General features: G+C 44.7%; 1 protein-coding gene across 1 annotated transcript in view; it reads right to left on the bottom strand.

Moving 5' to 3' along the window:
• The window catches only part of ZYG11A (zyg-11 family member A, cell cycle regulator), a 32,850-nt gene extending 28,016 nt beyond the window's left edge, over positions 1 to 4,834 (bottom strand). The window contains exons 1-2 of the mRNA XM_074265914.1: positions 4,588 to 4,834; positions 1,651 to 1,816 (exon numbers count right to left, since the gene is read on the bottom strand). Coding sequence (XP_074122015.1) covers positions 1,651 to 1,816; positions 4,588 to 4,677 — 256 coding nt within the window. The 5' untranslated portion in view covers positions 4,678 to 4,834. The remainder of the gene's footprint in view (positions 1 to 1,650; positions 1,817 to 4,587) is intronic.
• Positions 4,835 to 20,404: the final 15,570 nt, after the last annotated feature.

A 20,404-nucleotide genomic window follows, 5' to 3' on the forward strand; every position in this document is an offset into this window, starting at 1 on the left:
CCTTTTTTGTTGCTGTTTGCTTGCTTGCTTGCTTGTTTTTTTCTCTCATTTTTCCCCTGATCTGAATTTTCTTGTCCAGCAAGATAAATGTGGAAATATGTTCAGAAAAAAGAAAGCTGTCCAGGAGCACCTCTAGTTATGCAACATGGGTCAGAGACTTGTACACGTCTTTCTGATCAAGGGCCACAGTCTTCCACCAACTATCTACTTTGTAATGGTAATATTCCACTACATTCATAAAATCACAATTTTTAATTTCCAGGCATTGGATACAGTTCACCTGCAATTTCTTTTCATAAATAGGCTTTTCTTGGACGATAAACCCACAAATGGGATTGTGGGGTCCAGGGTAAAAGCAATTTTTTTCTCTCCTTTTTCTAAGGTCTGCCCCAACACTTAATGCCTCAATTGTGCCATTTTTTCTCTGCCTAAGCCCAATTTAATTCAATATTAATTAAGCAACAAATATGTGCAAAGTACTAAGTTGAGTGGTAGGGACACCAAGACAAAAATGAAAAAGCAAGCCTCCTCCAAAAGACATTAATTTAAATTAAACATGCATGAGAAGGAAGAGTAGAGAATTCAGATTAAACACTCACTGGGCAGTAGTTGGCATGGTTCAAAATAATCAATTTTAATGCCAAAGGGCAATTCTGCTAGTTCCTTGGGAAATGCCTGCAATGACCTAGAACTTGTTTTCCTTGTCTGCAAAAAAGAGGGTGAGGGAGGGGACTAGAAATCCTCCCTTAATGCCAACCCTAAGATCATGTCTGTCTAAGAGATTTCTGAACAGATTCCCTGCTACTCCAGAGCAATTCAGAAGATTTTCAAAAGAAGCAAAAACCTTTCTCAAGCTCAGAAAGCTAAAAACCACTGAGAGCCTAGGGTGAATAATCATCACCCCTTACATTTCCACCAGCTTACATTTATTCTGTCAAATTTACCTTCACAGTTGCTCTTGTGAGATCAGCTAGGTAAGGAATTTTTTTTAATTAAAGCTTTTTATTTTCAAAACATATGCATGGATAACTTTTCAACATTGATCCTTACAAAATCTTGTGTTCCAAATCCTCCCCCCCATGGCAAGTAATCCAATGTTAAACATGTTAAAAATATACATCAAATCCAATAAATGTATACATATTTATACAATTATTTTGCTGAACAAGAAAAATCAGATCAAAAGGCTAATAAAAATGAGAAAGAAAATAAAATGCAAGCAAACAAACAACAAAAAGTAAAAATACTATGTTGTGGTCCACACTCAGTTCCCACAGTCTTCTCTCTGGATATATAGATGGCTCTCTTCATCAGGAGATCACTGCAACTATAGGCAAGGATTTCTCTCCCCATTTTACAGATGAGGAAACTGAAGTGCAGAAGAGCAGACCTGCCCAACCCCAAAAGATTTGCATGACAAACTTTGGACAAAGGACTTCTCCTTTCTGGCCCTCAACTTCCCCATATGAAAACTTAAGAGGGCACAGGCCTTTAAAATTTGGATTCATTGCTAGTTCATTCCTCCACATGCCATCACAAAACATATTTCAAAGAGATGAGCAATTCATGAGGATTTTTGGCAACAAGGCCATGGGTCCTCACCCTTTACCAGAGACATTCCAAATGCCAATATCAGATAAACAGCTTTACCATGAATGGTCATCATATGCAGTAGGCGATCAGCTACTTCCTGAGGGAAACTCCCCAACTCGTGCAGGCACAAGGTCCCATCTGGTCTTTCCGAACAGAACCTCTCCAGGTCAGAAGCCAGGACAATCAGGCAGATGTCAACCAAGGAGTAAGGAGATGCTTCCTCCTACCAAACAAAGCCCAAGCAAAAATACTTTATCAAAATAAACAAGCCTAAAATTACTAAATGTTAAATTTTTTTTTTTTTTAAGCAAAAGTCCTTGGTTTTTATTCTTGATCTTAGTGGTAGAAGTGAATTGGATCAGCGCAGGATCTGCATGATCTCTCCTCTCTTTTTCTTCTTTTTTTTTTTGCTTTGCAATTATTATTTTTTTAATAATAGTTTTTATTTACCAGATAGATGTATGGGTAATTTTACAACATTGACAATTGCCATACCTTTTGTTCTAATTTTTCTCCTTCCCTCCCCCCAATGTTAATATTAACCAGTTAATTTAGTGACTTGATATTTGGGGAAATATTAAAATTTAAGAAACATTTCTAAATGTAGGCGACTGCGCTGTCTTGAAGATACAGCATGTATACAAATCAGCATAATACAAGGAAAAATTCGATGGGGCAAAGAGTTCAAGGTATATTTATCCAATCCTTCGTAATCAAAAAGTGGGTCATATACATCAACTGCAATTTCATACAAGACACAGCAACTGAAATCTTCTATTTACCTCTTACAACACAATCTAGGTCAGTCTCAATGTTCTGCAGGTTGTTTTGTTCTCCAGATTATGGCTGACCAATTTCATCAACTATAAAATTCTGCTTTTAGTCTAAAACTTGGATTCTTTGTCTCATTCTCCACCTTTTTTTCCTCTTCCTCAACCCCATATTATGAGATAAATCTCTTCTTCATCCAAAGGAAATATCCCCCTAAAGTCCATCCTGTTTGCCCCTTCCTTCTTGCAGCACACCTGACCCTCCTGCTGCCCCGATCACCCTCATCCTCCACCTTCTACCCCAATGGCTCTTTCCCATCTCCTAGAATACCAGACCTCCCTAATTTTACAAATATAGACTTCCCTTAACTTTTAGGTTAGTTGCCATCATTCTATTTCTCTGCTTTTTTTCATAAAACTTTCTTGAAAAAAACTCACTGCCTGATATTTCCACCCCCAGAAACCTGGCTTGCTGCTATAAAATCAGCCTGCCCTCAAAGGCGCTTCCATTCTACTAGTGGAGCACAACATAAAGAGAAAGGGATATATATATGTACATACATGTACACACACACATATGTAGAAAATATACACACAAGCAACTTTTGGTTTTTATTTTTTTCTTTTTACAAAAACTACTCTTCAAATTGGTGATGAAAAATAATCACGTTCAATGACCCCCCCCCTCATTACCCCTGACCTCTGAAGAATTCACAACTACCCCACTGGATCATTTATCTCGTGGGTTCGGAGACGCTGTACTTTCCCGGTCCTCCCTCTATGCTAGAGTCCTTGTCTTCTCCATCAGTGGGGCACACAATGTCCCTTTCTTGCTTTAAGGTGGGCGCTACCTAGGTTTTTTAATATCCCAGCAAGCCCCGCAGCCCAAAGCATGTCCAAGAAGCCTGCAGGGATCTTCCACATGGGTAAATGGCCTCCCCCCCTCCCCGCAGTCCTCCACCAGCCCTTCCCGTGGGTATAATGGGTACATCTCTGCAGTCTACCAGGTCAGCTCTAGTTTAAAACGCTTATCTCAATTTTCTCTCTCCCAGCACAAAGCGCCGTAATCTAGGGCAGGCAGTAATCTATGCCTAGAATTTGCGCAATTGTATTAAAATTGATACAGGATCTCGAAGATATAAAGCTTAAAAAGCGAAGTATTTTGCAAGAAAAAGACTCCTAGAATCCCAAGCCATCCGAGGCAAGGTGTCACAGCCCAGCTCGGGCACTCGGTCCGGGAGGCAGCACCTGGTGCCCTCTGCCGCCCCGAGAGCGGGAGGAAGCGGCCCGGACTCTGAAAGGCTCCTCCGCTCTACTTCCAGCCGCAGGCGGATGGATTTGCGGATGCTGAGCGAGGCTGCGTTTGCAGGACCCGAGCGGGCTCGGTCTGCAAGGAGAGCAGCGGTTTCCTCCTCAGCTCCCAACTAACGCTCAGGCGGCTTCTCCCCCGGCTCCCCTCGAAAGCGGAGGCCGGACAGGGCGCCGTCAGGTGGCACTTAAACCGAGAAAAGAAATTCGAGTTGCAAAGAAATTGCAACCTGGCTGGAAGTCTCCGCCAACCCGGAGCCTCCCCGGCCCTTCCGCACGAGCGGACTCCCTCTCGGCCATTCCAAACCCGCACAGTCCAGTCGCTCCCCCCGCAACCCCCCGCGGGAAGGGCAAGTTACGGAAGGGAAGCCCAGACCGCAAGAAAAGCCCCGCAGCTTTGCAGCCTGGGGGCCGCCGGGAAGGGTCGCGACGTCCGGCCCGAACGAAACCTGCACGCGGACTGACGCCGGGCTGAGGAGGCTCGCGAGCCCCGGTCATTCCACCGCAGAAAGAGATATGCAAACAGATGACCGGGCCCTGGCGTGCCCCCCCCACCAACGCCTCCGTTCAGCCTCCGCATCTCCCGCCGGGACAGCCTTACCGGGTTCTCCCCCGTTAGAGCGGGGGCTCCCGAAGGCCACGGCGCCGGACACAGGAGGCACTTACTAAGTGCTTCCAGACTATGACCAAGGGTCCCCAAAATAGCCTTGCCCTCCCCCTCTCCAAGGAGAATGAGTGAGCATTAATTAGACGCCTGCGGCGTGCAGGCACGGCGCAAAGCGCTTCACGACGTAACCTCTCCGGGTGCCCCCAGCCGCGTTCGGCTCAGCTGAGCCCCTCCACCGCCCCACGGCTCCCCCTCCCTCGAACCCCCCTCCCTCCCCCCCCCCCCCGGACGCGGTGGCCGCTTCCCCACCTGGACCACGTAGCAGCCGGGAGGGTCCTCCAGGGCGTTCGGGGTGACGATGGTGCGGGGCCGAAGCCCCGGGTGCAGGAAGTGCACCATGGGGCCGGACCCGGGAAGCCTCCCGGAGGCGCCGGGGCCGGACTGCGGACGAGGAGGCGGCGGCCGCCGGGGCTCGTGCTAGGCCGGGCCGCCCCGCCGGGACTAACGGCCGCCACCGCCGCAGCCTCCGCTGCCAATGCCGCTGCTGAGGGGAAACAGGAAATCCGGAGGGGCGGGGCGAGGGGCGGGGAGGGGCGGGGCCGGAGGCGGGGCGCGGAGGCCGCTTCTCCTCAGGCAGCCGGGAAAGAGGCGACGCGGCGGCCGCTCGAGGAGACGGAGGCCTGCGCCGCACGGGGCAACTGGGCCCACGGAGCAGGGGCCCGCCCCTGTCTAATAGGCAAAGCTCGGCAAGCCCCTCCCCTCGCCTGGCGGAGCCCGCGAAGCTCCTCCTTCTAGAGCCAGAGTCCACGAAGTTCCGCCCCTCCGGGCGCCGCAAAACCCCATTTCTCATAGGCACAAGCCGAGAAACCCCCCTCCTATAGGCAGAGCCCGCACAGCTTTCCTCCCATAGGCTAAGCCCGTGAAGTTCCGCCTCACAGGGGCAGAGCCTGCGAGGCTTCTCCCTTCCCAGTAGCACCATTAAGCCCCTCCTCCCTCCGGCTGAACTCCAGATGAAGCTCCGCCCCCCGGGAAGCCCGCCCCTCCCTTCACAGAGCTCGGTCAGTTAACAAGCACTTCCCTAGGGGGAAGCCGGGAGCCCTAGCTAAGGATTGATACACAAATGCAAAAACCGTCGTCCCGGCCCACTCCGCCGTTCTTTCCCCTTTCCCCTTTCCTCTTCCCCCTCCGCCCCCGGAGCGGCGGGAACTACTTGGTGCATAACAATAGCACTTTCCCGCGTCACGAGGCTCGCGGGTGAGTGACTTGCCTCCGGGTCTCGCCCGGAGAAGCGGCCGAGGCTGGTAGGGATTTCTTGGAAGCCTCCTCCCCTCCCCCAGCCCGGGGGAGCCCTCTTCACTGTGCTGTCAAAATGCTCTTCCTAAGCCCTCGTCTGCGCTTCATTCCTTTACTTCTCGGGAGAACTCAAACTGGAAATCTGAGGCTTCCAAAGCCCCGCCCCCTCCTACCTTTCCAGTCTTACGTCATCCTCACCCCACGTGTCCTGCCATTCCAGGACACCCCCACACACACACCCCGGCTATTCCTTGCACAAGACACTCAGTCTCTGGACTCCCGATGTTCCTTGGCTGCCCCCCACTTCTGGGACCCCGTCTCTTCCCCTCTGTTCCTGGCTTTTTTCACGTCTCACCTAAAATCCTCCTTTCTGAATAGGAAATTGAGAGGATATCCCTCAATTGGGGGATGGCAGAACACATTGCAGCTTGTCATTATGACGGGATTCTGTAATGTTGGGTCTCCTGGGGGTCTCTGGGCAGCCTTCCTTTCATCTCAGTAATCCCCGCGAGGGCAGCCGGGGGTCCAAGTCCTTCCTGCCTCCTTCCTGGGCCCGTTAGCCTTCTTAGAGGCCGAGTCTCTCCTGGGTTCCCAGAGTCCTCCGTGTTCTCGGCCTCGGCAGCTTCTCCTGCACGTGTCTTGGTTCCTGGGGGAGGCAGGAGGACCAGGTCCCTGTCCTCCGATCTCCTCCTGGCTGAGCTTGTCCCAGCTTATCGTGTAGAACTGTAGTAAGTGCTGATGCACTGAACCACCCTTCTATAATCTATAATCTATAATAATAATCTATAGCTTAATAATCTCTAGCAATTCCACTGGCCCCGCGCCTTGTAGGAATCCTTCGTTCCCAGTTCAGAGTCCTGGCCCCTAACAGCCTACTAGGAGGAATGACGTGCAGGATGCTCTCAGGGAAACCTGATGCACCGGGCAAGGGACTGTAAAGTTTCGGTGAGATTACAAGATGATCAGCCGGGGATTCTCAGCAAGGCAATGGTGTGGCTGAGGTGGGTGCCCAAAATGGGGCTCAGCCGTGTGAAGGACTCAGCGGCCGTTCCCTCTGGCAGAAGGTCGTTTTAGGGGAAGAGGTCGCCGACAAAACAAGAGAGGCAGCGGACGGCAATGCCGGAAGACAGTCGCCCATGGAGCTCACCATGCCCCAGTAGAAAGGGCGCCCGCAGGTCGGGGCATCCTGAAAGGGGCTTGGCCCTGAGAGTTCGTTATGTGGAAAAGTGGGATTGGGAAGGGTTAAGGTTGGGGTGGACAAGGGAACCGTGCCCGGACTGACCCAAGGTGGGGCAGCGGCAAAGCCAGGCCACAAAAATGTTTATAGGGAAAATGTAGTCTCAGGGACTTGGGTTTCTCACTAGATTACCTCCAGATTGGGACTGGAGAAGGAAGGAGGGAAGGAGGAAAGGACTGACTGGTTGGTAGAGTCTTTCCATTATCGGCCCAAGGGAATAATTTTTATCATTTCTTGGGTTTCTCTCTGACCACCACACCCTCCAATACAATGATCCAAGACAATTCTGAAGGATTTAGGATAAAAAATGCTGCAATCCATCCCCAGAGAGAGAACTGATGCTATCTGAATCAGATTGTTCTTGAGGAATTTTTTTTTTTTGGTCTTTGTTTTTCCCCACAACATGATTATTATGGAAATATTTTGCATGTTTACACATGTATGATCTATATTGAGTTGCTTGCTTTCTCAATAGTGGGGGGAGGGAAGAGAATCGAACTCAAAGTTTGAAAAAAGACCAATGTTAAAAATAGTTTTTATATATAACTGGGGAAAAATTAAATGCTAAATAAATGAAAAAAATACAAATCTATAACTCAGGAAAAACATTCTTTCTTGAAGAATCTTTTCTTCTTTCTTAATTCTAACCCCTTCCTTCTAGTAATTGTCTCCAATCTATCCCAAAAAAAAGTCTAGTTGTCTCCAAGTTGTCGTCTTCCTCCCCCATTAGCCCATAAGTTCCTTTGGGGTCTTAGCACAATGGCTGCTGCTTAGTCAGTGCTTCCTGATTGAATGATTGGAATAAGAGTTGGTTCTACTGAGCCCCAATATGCCCCTCACAGAGTCCCCAACCCCAGACAGAGCCCCAGCTCTGCCTCTCACAGGCCCTCCCAGTCTAACACTTGAAATTCAGCGTCCTGCAGGTCTGTGGGCTAGGAAACAAAAGATTTGGGGATTGTCCCCCTCCCCCCCATCTATATACAAGGGAAGAGAGAAAGGTCAAAGAAGATGCCAAAGATGGATTAGAGAGAAAAAGTAGTTTGTGTCTTACTTTCCTGTGATTTCTGTTCCAATGGGCTGCATGGTTCAGTACAAAGTGAGTTGGATCTGAACTGTTAAAAACCCCAGTGACTCCTTGGAGGCCCAGGCTCAAGTTTGAGAAGCAACTGCTGGCTCCAAAGGATGAGACTGTAGGCACCAAATGTTGGAGTCCAGTCACGTGAAGAATTCACAATGGCCATTCTCTTTGGCAAAAGGTAGATCTATTTATTTTTTTGCTGAGGCAATTGGGGTTAGGTGACTTGCCCAGGGTCACACAGCTAGGAAGTGTGAAGTGTCTGAGACCAGATTTGAACTCGGGTCCTCCTGACTTCAGGACTGGTGCTCTACCCACTGTGCCACCTAGCTACCCCTAAAAAGCATATTTATTTAGGAGAAGAGCTTACAGACAAAATGAGATATGATTGACCACAGGAGCGGTAAATATGAGAGTTGGAAGAGCATATATAATTAGCAAGAAAAGGGATTTTAACAATTAATGATGGAAAAGACACAATGTGGAACTCACAATTAACCAGGAGAAAGGGAACACTCCAGGAGGTTGGCAGAGTGGGCAAGGAGAGGAGAGACACCATGAGGCAGAGTGCTGGGTGCACTATACCCCAAAAGGGATTCAGCCAAGATGGTGGAAGCCATGGGTAGGTTTATAAGGGAAATCTAACCGCAAGGATTTGACGTAACTCCAATTTCTGAAGGGATGTGGCAAGGCTGGGTTGCCTAAGTTCTCCACAGAGGATAAGACTCTTATGGTCAAACTGATCCCAACCAGTGCCCTTCCCTACCCGCCCAGGAAGCCGTTCTGTCAGTCCTCCAGGCCCTCTCTGCCCACCGCACCAGTCACTGAGGACCTGGTCCCAAGGACAAGTGCCTGTGCCTGGTGTTCCAAGCCCTCATAAACCTCACACTTACACACACACACACACACACACACACACACACACTCATTCCCCTCCCCAATCTCTTTAGTCCAGTGATCAGCCTCCTGGTTGGTCTTCAGAAATAACCGTCCATTTATCTCCTCACTATGTATTTTCCCAAGCTGTCAACCAAGGGCCCTTTGCCTTCCTCTCCCAGTCCTGGCTTCCCTGGATTCCTCCAAGGATCTCCTCCCACAAGAATCCTTTGCTCACCTCCCTTAATGTCAGTGTCTTCCCACTGTGGATTGTCTCCAATTTAATTGTAATTAAATTGGAGTAATTTACTCTGGTCTGGTTTGTATTTAGCTGTTTGCAGGTCTCCCCCTTTGGATGGAGAGCTTTCTCCAAGGCAGAGTGGGCTTTCTGTGCCCCACACACACATACACACCAGAGGGTCTTGAATAAATGCTACTTGATTTGATCCGTTGGTGGTTGTTCTTTAGTCTCAAAAATAAGCAAAATGACATCGCTATGCTAGTCAAGTTAGAAGGTGTTGGATTGCGGCTGATCAGACCAGGAAGAGCTCAGAGTGCTCTGCCACGGGTTGTACACAAATGGTCCCTGTGAACATTCAGGATGGACTCTCTTACTTTGCTCATCTCCTGTTTCCTCTGGGCTAGTTCATTTCTGTTTGCTCCTAGAGCACGGCCCCTTCTCTGATGAGGGCATGCCAGGCTGGACAGTCCCATGCCAGTGTCTCCCATGTCATACAATCAATCCTAAAATGTTTAAGAGAGACCTGAGAGTGTCCTTGTCTTGCTTTTTTCTTCCCACTTCCCGAGGGCTTGTCCTGTGTGAGTTCTCCATAAAATAATCTTTTTGACAGGCATACATTTGGCATTCAATGTGGCCAGCCCAAGAGAGTTGTGCTCTCTGCAAGATTCTTGCCATAGTTCTCCTTAATAGGATGACTGTATACCTGGGAAAAGAGCATTTACCTGAGAGCCAGTATAGCTCCACAAGGGGCTGAGAAACAGTGGTCATGACGTTTGCTGCCTGACAATCCCAGGGGAAAAGCCAGGAACAGAACAGGGATCTGTATACAACATTTGTAGGTCCAAGCAAGGCCTTTGATCCTGTCAGTTGGGATGGCTTATGGAAAATTATGTCAGAATTTGGTTGTCCAGAGAATTCCACGAGCACAGAACATCAGTTTCACAATGACCCACTCGCCCGGGTTCGGACATGTTCCCGAGCTTTCCCGGTCACCAATAAAGTGAAACAAGGCCAAGTACTTGCTCCCGTGCTTTTTAGCAAGATGTTTTCAGCCATGTTGTCAAATGCTTTCAATGGAGATAAACGGGGAATCAAAGTCGATTTGAAGAGCTGGGTTCAAAACCTCTCCAAGGTGTGCTCTGGGCCTTTTCCAATCCCACCTTGTAAGTTTCTCCAGCCCCGAAATTCATACACCGAAGTACCCTGCTCCCCCTGTGGTCTCCGCCTCTGATGGGGGCTCCTCTCAGCACCTCCACTTAAAGAAGTCAGCTTTGTCTCCATCCCTTTTCAAGACGCACTCTGGTTTTCAACACTGGCTTTCCTCCCATTAAAATGGAACCTCCTGGAAGGCAAGGATGTTTTTCTACTTGTATTTGTATGTACAGAGCCTAACATACAGCAAGTGCCTAATAAATGCTTCTTGTCTGATTCCAGATCTCACCTCTGAACCTTAAACCAGTAATGTTCCACAGCCGAGCAATTAGTGGATATTTATTTAATAGCCTCTAGATGCCAGGCCCTGTGCTGGGCACCGCAGACACAAATCCCAAGAATAGAACAAACAATCCTTGCTTTCAGAGAACTGTTTTGTAACAGTGGAGGCAGACCCATCAGATAGAAATAGTTCCAGACTAACTATCCGTCTTGCACATGACAGCCCCTTGGGCCTGAGAAAACAAAGGTGGGGGCTCCCCCCTCACCTACACAGCCATTCTGGCTAACAGAGCCACAGAGTGGTTACAGATGAATGGAAGGCATTGATTAAGCACTTACCAAGTGCCAAGCACGGGGCTAAGGGCTGAAATACAAATGGAAGAAGCAAGCCCATCAGCCTCTCTACTGCTCCGGTTTTCCTTTTCAAAAAATCTTCTCATTCAGATGACTTTGAAGGTCCCTTTCAGCTCGAAATCGATGATCCTAGGACGACAGAAGAGTTGTGGTCTTGACTTCAACGCTGAAATGACCATTTCCTTGGGTACTGAAAGAATGGGTGGATGAATGGGATTACTGGTCCCTGCCAGCAATTTCTAAAAAGTTACCGAAATCTGGAAGGCTATCACAGGAATGGCAAAAGACACATATAGACCTATATTTATTTATATGTGCAGATTTGGAAGGAAAAAAAAGAGAACATGGTTTGAAAATAGACCAGTGACCTTGACCTCAATTTTAAGCAAAAATCTAGATTATATTATTAATAAGGGCTAATTAACAAAATGAGATTATTTTAAATAAGAGCTAATTAGCAAAAATCTAGAAAAAGCAGCAAGTAACACTCATAAGGAAGCAATGATATAGCTTAGTCTAGAATAAGTTACCAAATAAACCTTATTTCCCCTTTTTGAAAAGAGTTCCAAAGAAAGTACATAATACAATTTATCTTCATTTCCATCAATTACTAGTAGAAATATCTCTCAACTCCCTTCCAGGTAGATAGATGGTCCAGTGGATAGAGCACTGGGTCTAGAGTTAGGAAAACATGCCTTCAAATCCAGTCTTAAGCACTTCCTAGCTCTGTGATTCTAAGCAAGTCACTCAATTTTCTGAGGCAAATAACCCCTCGATTTCAAGGTTGTTGTGATGATCAAATGAGATAATTGTAAAGTGCTTGGCCCATAAGGAGAGGTATATAAATTTACTATTATTATTATATAGGACTCCTCTTACCATTTCTGTGACTTCTCAGGCCAAAACCCCCTTCTGGGCTACCATTCCCATGCATCTATATCTTCCCTTATCAGAATATAACATACATGGATTGTCTTGTCTTCTTTTTGGTTCTCATCTCCAGGCCTTCGCCCAGAGCTTGGAACGTGTTGAGTGGCCCTCCCGTCATCTGTAACCGCTCTGTGGCTCTGTTGGCCAGGCTGGCTATGTAGGTGAGGGGGAGCCCCCCCCTTTGTTTTCTCAGGCCCAAGGGGCTGTCATGTGGAAGATTGATAGTTAGCTTAGAAATTTATTTCTATATATCTGTTTGTCTCCAATTAACCGTGTCAGCTCTCATTCTTTCTATTGGGATCTGTAGGGCCTGACACATCCTTAATAAATGCTAGATTGTAGTGCTGGATCCCAGAGGGGGAATGTTACTGTTGTAGAGCCCAAATCCCCCATTATACGTGACCCCCAAGCAAACCTGCATGCTGTGCATGTTGGCTCAGCAGCCACTGAGATGAACTCCCCTGATGGATACCTATTTTCTGGGCCAAACAGGAAGTACCTTAGTTCAAAGTACCATTAGTGGGGAGAGAACAGAGCCAGGGAAGATGTATGACTTGAGAACACAGAGGAAAAGGCATAGAAGGGAAGCATGTCTGTGCGGGGAATGAAATGGCTCCCATGAAGCTTGGGAAGTCAGGGAGGCACTGAGAGGGGCTTGGGTGCTCCGAAGAACACTTTCGTGGTCTTCTCAGAAGCAGTTAGTGCACTGCCACCCGCACCCCAAACTCACCCTGGGTCACCTCCCCAACTTGTACTCACCCTGGCGGGTTGAATCCCTAGAAGGCGGCCCACTAGTATTCTCCACAGGGAAAAACCGAAAGGCTGGAGTTTCAATACTGTTGCTAATGAGCCCCCATCTGGGATGTTCCCCCTTATTAATCAACTAGTAGACATCCCCAATTAATTTTGCTTTTCTAAAAGTTTTTTTGCTTCTCTATTTTATGTAAATTTGCTTTGCCCAAATTCAACTTTAAAGAATGATGTAAGAAAATGCCTATGTTAACTTGACTTATAGTATCGTGCTCTCGCTCTGCTCCTGCCCCCCAGCCCAGCCTCCCACAGCCTTCCACCAAAACCATCCTCCAAAAGAAAACCTCATCTGAGAAATGCTGAAAAACTGGGTTTCCACAGTGTTGCAAGCTTTGGGGCATGTGGGATAGTGGGACCCACTGACCACGAGGTTTTCAGAATGTGAGAGGTTAAGGAAGGTCAGGATTCAGAGAGCAATTAAGTGATCAATAGAAGACTTGAGCAAACAAGAAATTGGGGAGCTAGGAAGGCACAGGTGGATTCAGCCAATCAGAAGGAGTCTTGTGGTTTTGAGAAAACCACAAACTTAAGATAATTCCAGCCCAAACTAGTTGGGGTCAATAACCTGACTTGGCCAAATCACTACTGAGCCTGCTTACGAGGCTAACTGAATATTAAACACCACACCCCAGAGGAGGAGTTTTCTGCCATTTTTGAACATGGGATTATGATGAGGGAACTTCTTTGATACATATTAAGGGAAAACTTGTAGTGAGCGTATCAGAAAGGCTGTAACCCAGATAAAAAGAACCAATCCCTTCTCGGAAGGGAGGAGCGGCGTCACCGAGCCAGTATGAAGGTTCCCCCACTTCTGTGCTCCTGCTCCCTCTTCCCCAAGAGGAGTGGATCCCGCTTCTGGCCAGAGCCGGTAAGACAATGCCTTATGATTCTTCTTTAATAAATTATCCTTGATGCCGAGTGTTATTTCTAACAATAAGAACAGACACATGGAGAGTGCTCCGCCATTGTGGTACCGTCCAATGAGGGCTTGGCTTGCTAAGTGCCAAGAAAGGAGACTTTGGGCCCATTCTGCCCACTCGCTCGTGGACCCAGCCCCTGGGGGTCTGGCTTCCATCCAACCACGTCTGTCCCCCGACCCTCTCTCCTCTGGGTCACCATCTTCTCCTGTCTGATTCCAAGTCCAGACCCTACCTGTCTCCGTTCCTGCCCTGTAGTCCTCCTTGTAGCTAGCCTTGGCCCCCACAACTCTTCCTTCTGCTTCCATTCCTCAGTGTCTGGGCTCCTACAAGTCCCTGAATTGTGTGCCAGCCCCTCCTCTGGGCATGGGGTCCCTTTTCTGCCTTCCTCCCTCCCTTCCCCACATCCATGGGCAAATCCCATTTTGTAAAATATCATTTTATATAGAGGTCTGCAGAAGTAAAGTGGGAACCATCTGTATTAGCTTTTAGAAAAGGGATTTACTGAGATGGCAGAGCAAGAAGAGTTATTACAAAACAACTTCCTCCAACTAGGGCTTGTTTGCTTGTTTTTCTCAAAAGAATTTTACTGAGATGGTGTACATGTAATATGTACATGTATATTTTTCTATACAATATATACATACATGTGTGTGTATATATGTAAAGATAGTTTCCAACATTCTTTTTTTTTTTTTAAGATTTGTGTTCCAAAATTTTCTCCTTCCTTTCCTCCCTTCTCTCTCCCCAGAACAGCAAGAAATCTAATATAGGTTAAATACATGCCATCATTTTAAACATATTTCCATATTTGTCGTGCTGTGCAAGAAAAATCACACCAAAAGGGTAAAAAAAAACACAAGAAAGAAAAAACAAACAAGGTTAAAATATATGCTTTTTGACCTATATTCAGTCTCCATAGTTCTCTCTTTGGATGCAGATGGCATTTTCTATCCCAAATCTATTGGCATTGCCTTGAATCATTGCACTGTTGAGAAGAGCTAAGTCTATCAGTTGATCATCACATTATCTTGTTACTGTGTACAGTGATCTGGTTCTGCTCACTTTTCTCAGCATTAGTTCATGAAGACTTTTCAGGTTTTTCTGAAATCAGCCTGCTCTTCATTTCTTTCTTTCTTTTTTTTTTTTTTTTTTTTAACAATCTTAATAATAGCTTCTTGTATGTTATGAACATTATTGTTCTGTAAGACATGACCAACAGGATGATTTCAGAGAGGCCTGGAGAGACTGACATGAACTGATGCTGAGTGAAATGAGCAGGACCAGGAGATCATTGTATACTTCAACAAAAATGCTGTATGATGATAAATTCTGATGGACGTGGCTCTCTTTAACATTGAAAGGATCCAAACCAGTTCCATTTGTTTAATACTGAAGAGAATCAGCTGCACCGAGAGAGAGAACTATGGGAAATGAGTGTAGATCACAACATAGCATTTCCATTCTTTCTGTTATTGTTTGATTGCATTTTTGTTTTCCTTCTCAGGTTTTTTTTTTTTTTTTTTTTTTTTACCTTCTTCCTAGATCCTATTTCTCTTGGGCAGCAAGATAACTACATAAATATATATATATGTATATACACATATACATATATATATTTATATAAATATACAGTACATATATTGTATTTAACATGTATTTTAACGTATTTAACATATACTGGACTACTTGCCATCTAGGGGAGAGGATGGGGGGAAAGAGGGGAAAATGGGAACAGAAGGTTTTATAAGAGTCAGTATTGAAAAATTACCCATGTATATGTGTTGTAAATAAAAAGTTATAATAATAAAAAATAGCTTATTATTTTAAAATACATGCAAAACTAGTTTTCAGCATGTCTTTTCATATAAAGCTTTTTATTTTTAAATATGCATATTTTCAACATTCACACTTGCAAAACCTTGTGTTCCAAATTTTCTTTTTCCCTTATTCCCTTCCCTTAGACATCAAATAATCCAATGTATGCTAAACATATGGAATCCATCTATACATATTCCCACATTTATCATACTGCACAAGAAAAATCAGATCAAAAAGGGAAAAATGCTAATCATCATTTTTTTTTGCAGAACAGTAATATTCTATTATTTTCATATACTGTAATTTATTCAGTCATTCACTAATTAATGGATATCCACTTACTTTCCAGTTCCTTTCCACTACAAAAAGGGCTGCCACAAACGTTTTTGCACATATGGGTCCTTTTCCCTATTTTATGGATCAAATGGTTTACACACTTTTGAAGCTCTTTGGACATAGGTAGCTTCTCTGTTAACAGCAACAACTGGCACCAAATGGATTCTGCAACTTATTTCATTTGCTTGTGCAAAGTCTGATGGTTCTTCTGGCCTTTTGAGGTTCACAAGGTCATAATCTGACTAATTCCATGAATATTTCATAACCTAAAATTGAGGAAGAACAAAAACAAACCAAATCCATTTACCAAGTGCTCATGGAAACATGATAACAGTGGGAAAATGGAGTTTTTTGCTGTTCCCCTCTGAGAAACTTATAATAGTGTTACCTTACTCACAGCTAGGGAAGAAAAGAGAGTGAAAAGTTTTCTGGCTCAGCACCTCTTAAGGAACCAATTCTTTCCCCTCTCCTGGCAAATTAGGAGGCTTTTCATCCCCACATAGAACCAATTACTCATTGCCTCCCAAAGTTCATGGACTGGAACTGGGCAGGGAATATCTGTGTGTGTTCTGTAGGATCCATCGGGAAGGCTGTTACATCCTGCAGCCTTGACTTCATTGTGTGACCAGAGCAGGTGATAACAATAAGTTTAGGAGGAGGGGTAGAGGAGACCTATGGGAAGATGGCTGGCTGGATGGGATGTCAGATATAATGTGGAATAAGCCTCTTCTCTCCTCAGAACCATCGAGGACTTGCTAATTAATTTATAGAATAAGGGAATGGGCCCACAAAGAGGGAAACCTTCTGGGTCAGATAGGGCCTGTACGGTTCTTTGGATATTTATTAGGAAAGACCATGGAGGTAGTAAATGGGAAGTGATGCTTCAGCCATACCTTATATAGGACAATAGAGAGACAAGCGGGGAAGAGGGAGCAGGGACAGAGAATGAGGTGGTAGAGGAAGGCAGGCAACTGGGGAAGAAAATGGGGAGGAAGTGCAGACGGGAGCTGGGTACGCTCGGCTTGGACCTCCAGGGGAGGGAAGAGTGCTGGAGGTGGGCAGAAGGAGGGGGGCTCTTATTTTTGGAGGGAAAAGGAAATTCTTCAAAGCGCCACAGGGATGCTGGGAAGATGGCGGAGTAGGTCTCTCCAGATCCCCCCACAAATAGAACAGATTTGTGCCTCAGGGAGGACGTGGGCGGTGAAAATCACAGAAGACTGGGGCAGATACAGCCCAGGTTCTAGGCTGGGGACTAACCAGTCTGAAGTGGAAACCAGGCCAGCTCCATAGAAACACCCGGGGGAGGGGGAACCCTGGGGCGCTGGGGCCTCCGCAAGAACTGCAGAGACTTTCACCTCAGGGGTCTGAGTCCGGGAACACTGAGGGAATCCCGACTAACTGGGAATACCGGGCCCAACCCTGCTGCCAAGATGCTGCCCTGGGCGAGAAGGAGCCAGCACACTGGGAGGGCACAGCCAGCGGGCACTTGCTGGAGCAGGGAGCTCTTGGTTTGGGGTTCCTAGGATCAGAGATGCTTATGATGAGGTTTAGAATGAAATTAGGGTTAATTGAGGTCTAGTGGCAGGTTTGGGGTACAGGGAGTCAAATAGAGCTCCCCTGCAACCCCTTTGGATTCAGCACAAGGATACAGAGTTAAATGAGTTCTAGTGGCTGCACAAGAGTCCCTTGTAAAGGAATTTACATACCTGAAAACCTAGATTGATAAAAGAGGTTTATTATGGAGTTTGGAAGTAAAGTTAAAATCTAGTTAGTAAAAGGTGACGGTAGAGATAAGAGGGCACCTGAAATAGGATCCAGTGGACAGAGATTCTTGGCACCCAGGCCATGTTAGGAACCTCTGCAAAGAGAGAGCTCCAGTTTGGCTCTTTTATAGCTAAAGGGGCTTGTGGGTGATGTCCCAAGTTGGCTCAGATCCTGTGGGGCTGGACAGGCCCAGATCGCCTATTGGAATTCAAAAGGATGCTTTTGACAGGATTTGTGAATCAAAGGTCCTAGCTTCTTGAATTGATAATGCATGTGCTAGGAGGGGCTGGGAATCAGAAAGGAATAAATCAATCTGAAAGGACTAGTTTCTTAAAGGGACCACAACCCACATCACTTACACTAATATTATTATTATTAAAAAAATGAACTAGCCAAGAAGAAAGAACCCCATCAATGACACATATTATGGGAACAAAAAAGAATGAGGTGCATCTTCAGAGGAGGACACCGAAGTAAAAAAAGCTTCTACCCCAAAGAGTAAAATGAAATGGCTCCTTGCCCAGAAAGAATTCATAGAATTTAAAAAAGAATTTAAAAATAAAATAGGAGACACTGAGGAAAAACTAAAAAAATAAAAACCATCCAAGAAAAATGATTATGAAAAAAAGGAAAGGAGATATAGAATCTCAAAGGCAAAAATAACTTTGAAAATTAGAATTGGGCAAGGGAAAGTCAGTGAAGCTATGAAAGATCAAAAAATCACAAAACAGATTATAAAGAATGAAAAAATAGAACAGAATGTGAAATATCTTGTAAGAAAAACAACAGATCTGAAAGAAAAAAAAACAAACCGATTTGGAGAACAGATCAAGCAGAGAAACTATAAAAATAATTGAACTGCCTGAAAACTGCGACCAAAAAAAGAACCTTGACACAATAATGCATAAAATGATCCAAGAAAATTGTCCTAGAGTGATAGGATATGAAGGAAAAGTAGAAATAGAAAAAAATCCTCAATGAGATCCCATGTGGAATACACATTGGAACATTATTGCCAAATTATGAAACCCTCAGTTCAAACAGAAAAATGTTCAAAAAACAAGAAAAAAAAAAAACCCCAAACAATTCAAATATGCTGGAGCTACAACTAGAATTGTGCAGGACTTATCAGCAGCCACAATAAAAGACTATAGGTCCTGGAATCATCATAATTGGCAATCAAAAGAATTAGGGCTATTGCCAAAAAATCATATCCAGCAAAATTATCTATAATACTGAATGAAAAAAAAAAAAGGACATTTAGCACACTTGCAGATTTTCAGGACTTTCTATCAACTAAACCTGAACTTAATAGAAAATTTAACATAAAAGAGCCAATATCAAATAAAAATATATTTCCAGGAACTCAACATGGACAAATTGTTTATGGGTTTTTGTTTTTTTTTTTTTATGTTGTTGTTTTTTTAACATGGGAAATGAATACCATATGTTTAAGATCAACAATAGGGCAACTCAAAAGAAAGATTGGGACAGAGTTCTAGGTAAAAATAGTATTTCTGTCATATACACAAGGTGCAGAGAAAGAATAGACACAGAGGTATTAGAGGGGGGAGGAGAGCTCATTGTCCTGAAAACCTATTCACATCAGGAATGGGCTAAAGAGGCAATACTACATATATACATGAAGGGTACAGCACGCTCCAAAATCTGTTTAAAAAAAAAAAAAGGAGGGCTGGGCAAACTAGGAAGCAAAGGGTGTGGGGAAAAAGACAAGGGAGGGATCCATGGATGGAGGAAGGTTAAGTAATAGCAAGGAAGTTGAGAGCAGAATTAGGGCAGAGTAGGGATAGGAAAGATGCGTGAGCACGTGCGCGCGCACTTGTGTGTGTGTGTGTGTATGTGGATGTATTTGTCTACACATGTATACATAAATATATCTTTTTTTAAACTATAGCTTGCTTGAACTGGGGGAAGGGATGGAAAGGGGAAAAAAGAATAAAGTAAAAAAGGTGAGCAGCAGAAATAAAGAACATTTTACAAGGAAGTAAAGAAAAGATGAATACTCATGAATGTAATTTCTTCTACTACCATATATACTTTCTTGATCTGGTAATTTATTGTTACATATTTTGAATTCTCCCTGATGTTCTGCTAGTCACATGACAATGTTCTCAATTGTTTCATTTTTTTCCTAGTATATTTATTTTTAATCCACATTACTTTATGAATCATGTTGGGAGAGAAAAATCAGAGCAAAAGAGAAAAACCACAGGAGAGAAAAAAACAAAAACAAAAACAGAAAAAAAGAAGTAAACACAGCATGTGTTGATTTACATTCAGTCTCCTTAGTCCTTTTTCTGAATACAGATGGCATTTTGTGTCAAAGTCTATTGGGATTGCTTTGGAGTTTTTCATTTTGTTTTGTATTCATTTTCCCTTTTTTCTTATTCTGTTTTAAAAAATAAATTAACCCCCCCCCCCCAAAGGAACTGCCTTGTGATTAGTTTATTTACATAGCCACAAAATCTCAAAGTTAACAACACCTGGTATTCTGTTGGATGTCTGGAGCTTTTATGAAGGTTACAGATCAGGGCAGTTAACAGGGCTTCCCTTGAGTTAACATATAATCCCCAGCTGTGGTTTTTTAGTTAATTTACGAGAGTTTACAGAGAACCATTTTGTTCCCTTAATCTATAGAACAGTCTGTAAGTGACTTCTAGGTTCTCCTTTGCTATCTTATTTCCTTCTATTGTTACTTTATTTGCTGTACAACTAGAAGGGGTGGAGATGGTCAAGCAGACCAGAACAAGATACAATTTTAACACAGTCCCATAGGGAACTAGTTGAGTTTCCACAACTCACCCATCAAAATTTGAAAATTAGAATTCGGCAAGGGGAAGAAAGTGAAGCTCTATGAAAGACCAAGAAATAACAAAACAAATTGTAAAGAATGAAAAAAACAAAAAAAAAACCAACAGGATGTGTTCAGTCCAAAGGAATAAATCCTCTTAGAAGAGAAGTTGTAATGTATTGGTCAACCTGCCATCTGGGGGAGGGGGTGAGGGGAAGGAGGGGAA

This window comes from Sminthopsis crassicaudata, chromosome 4 (assembly GCF_048593235.1).
Source record: "Sminthopsis crassicaudata isolate SCR6 chromosome 4, ASM4859323v1, whole genome shotgun sequence".
In the NCBI taxonomy this organism is placed as follows: Eukaryota; Metazoa; Chordata; class Mammalia; order Dasyuromorphia; family Dasyuridae; genus Sminthopsis; species Sminthopsis crassicaudata.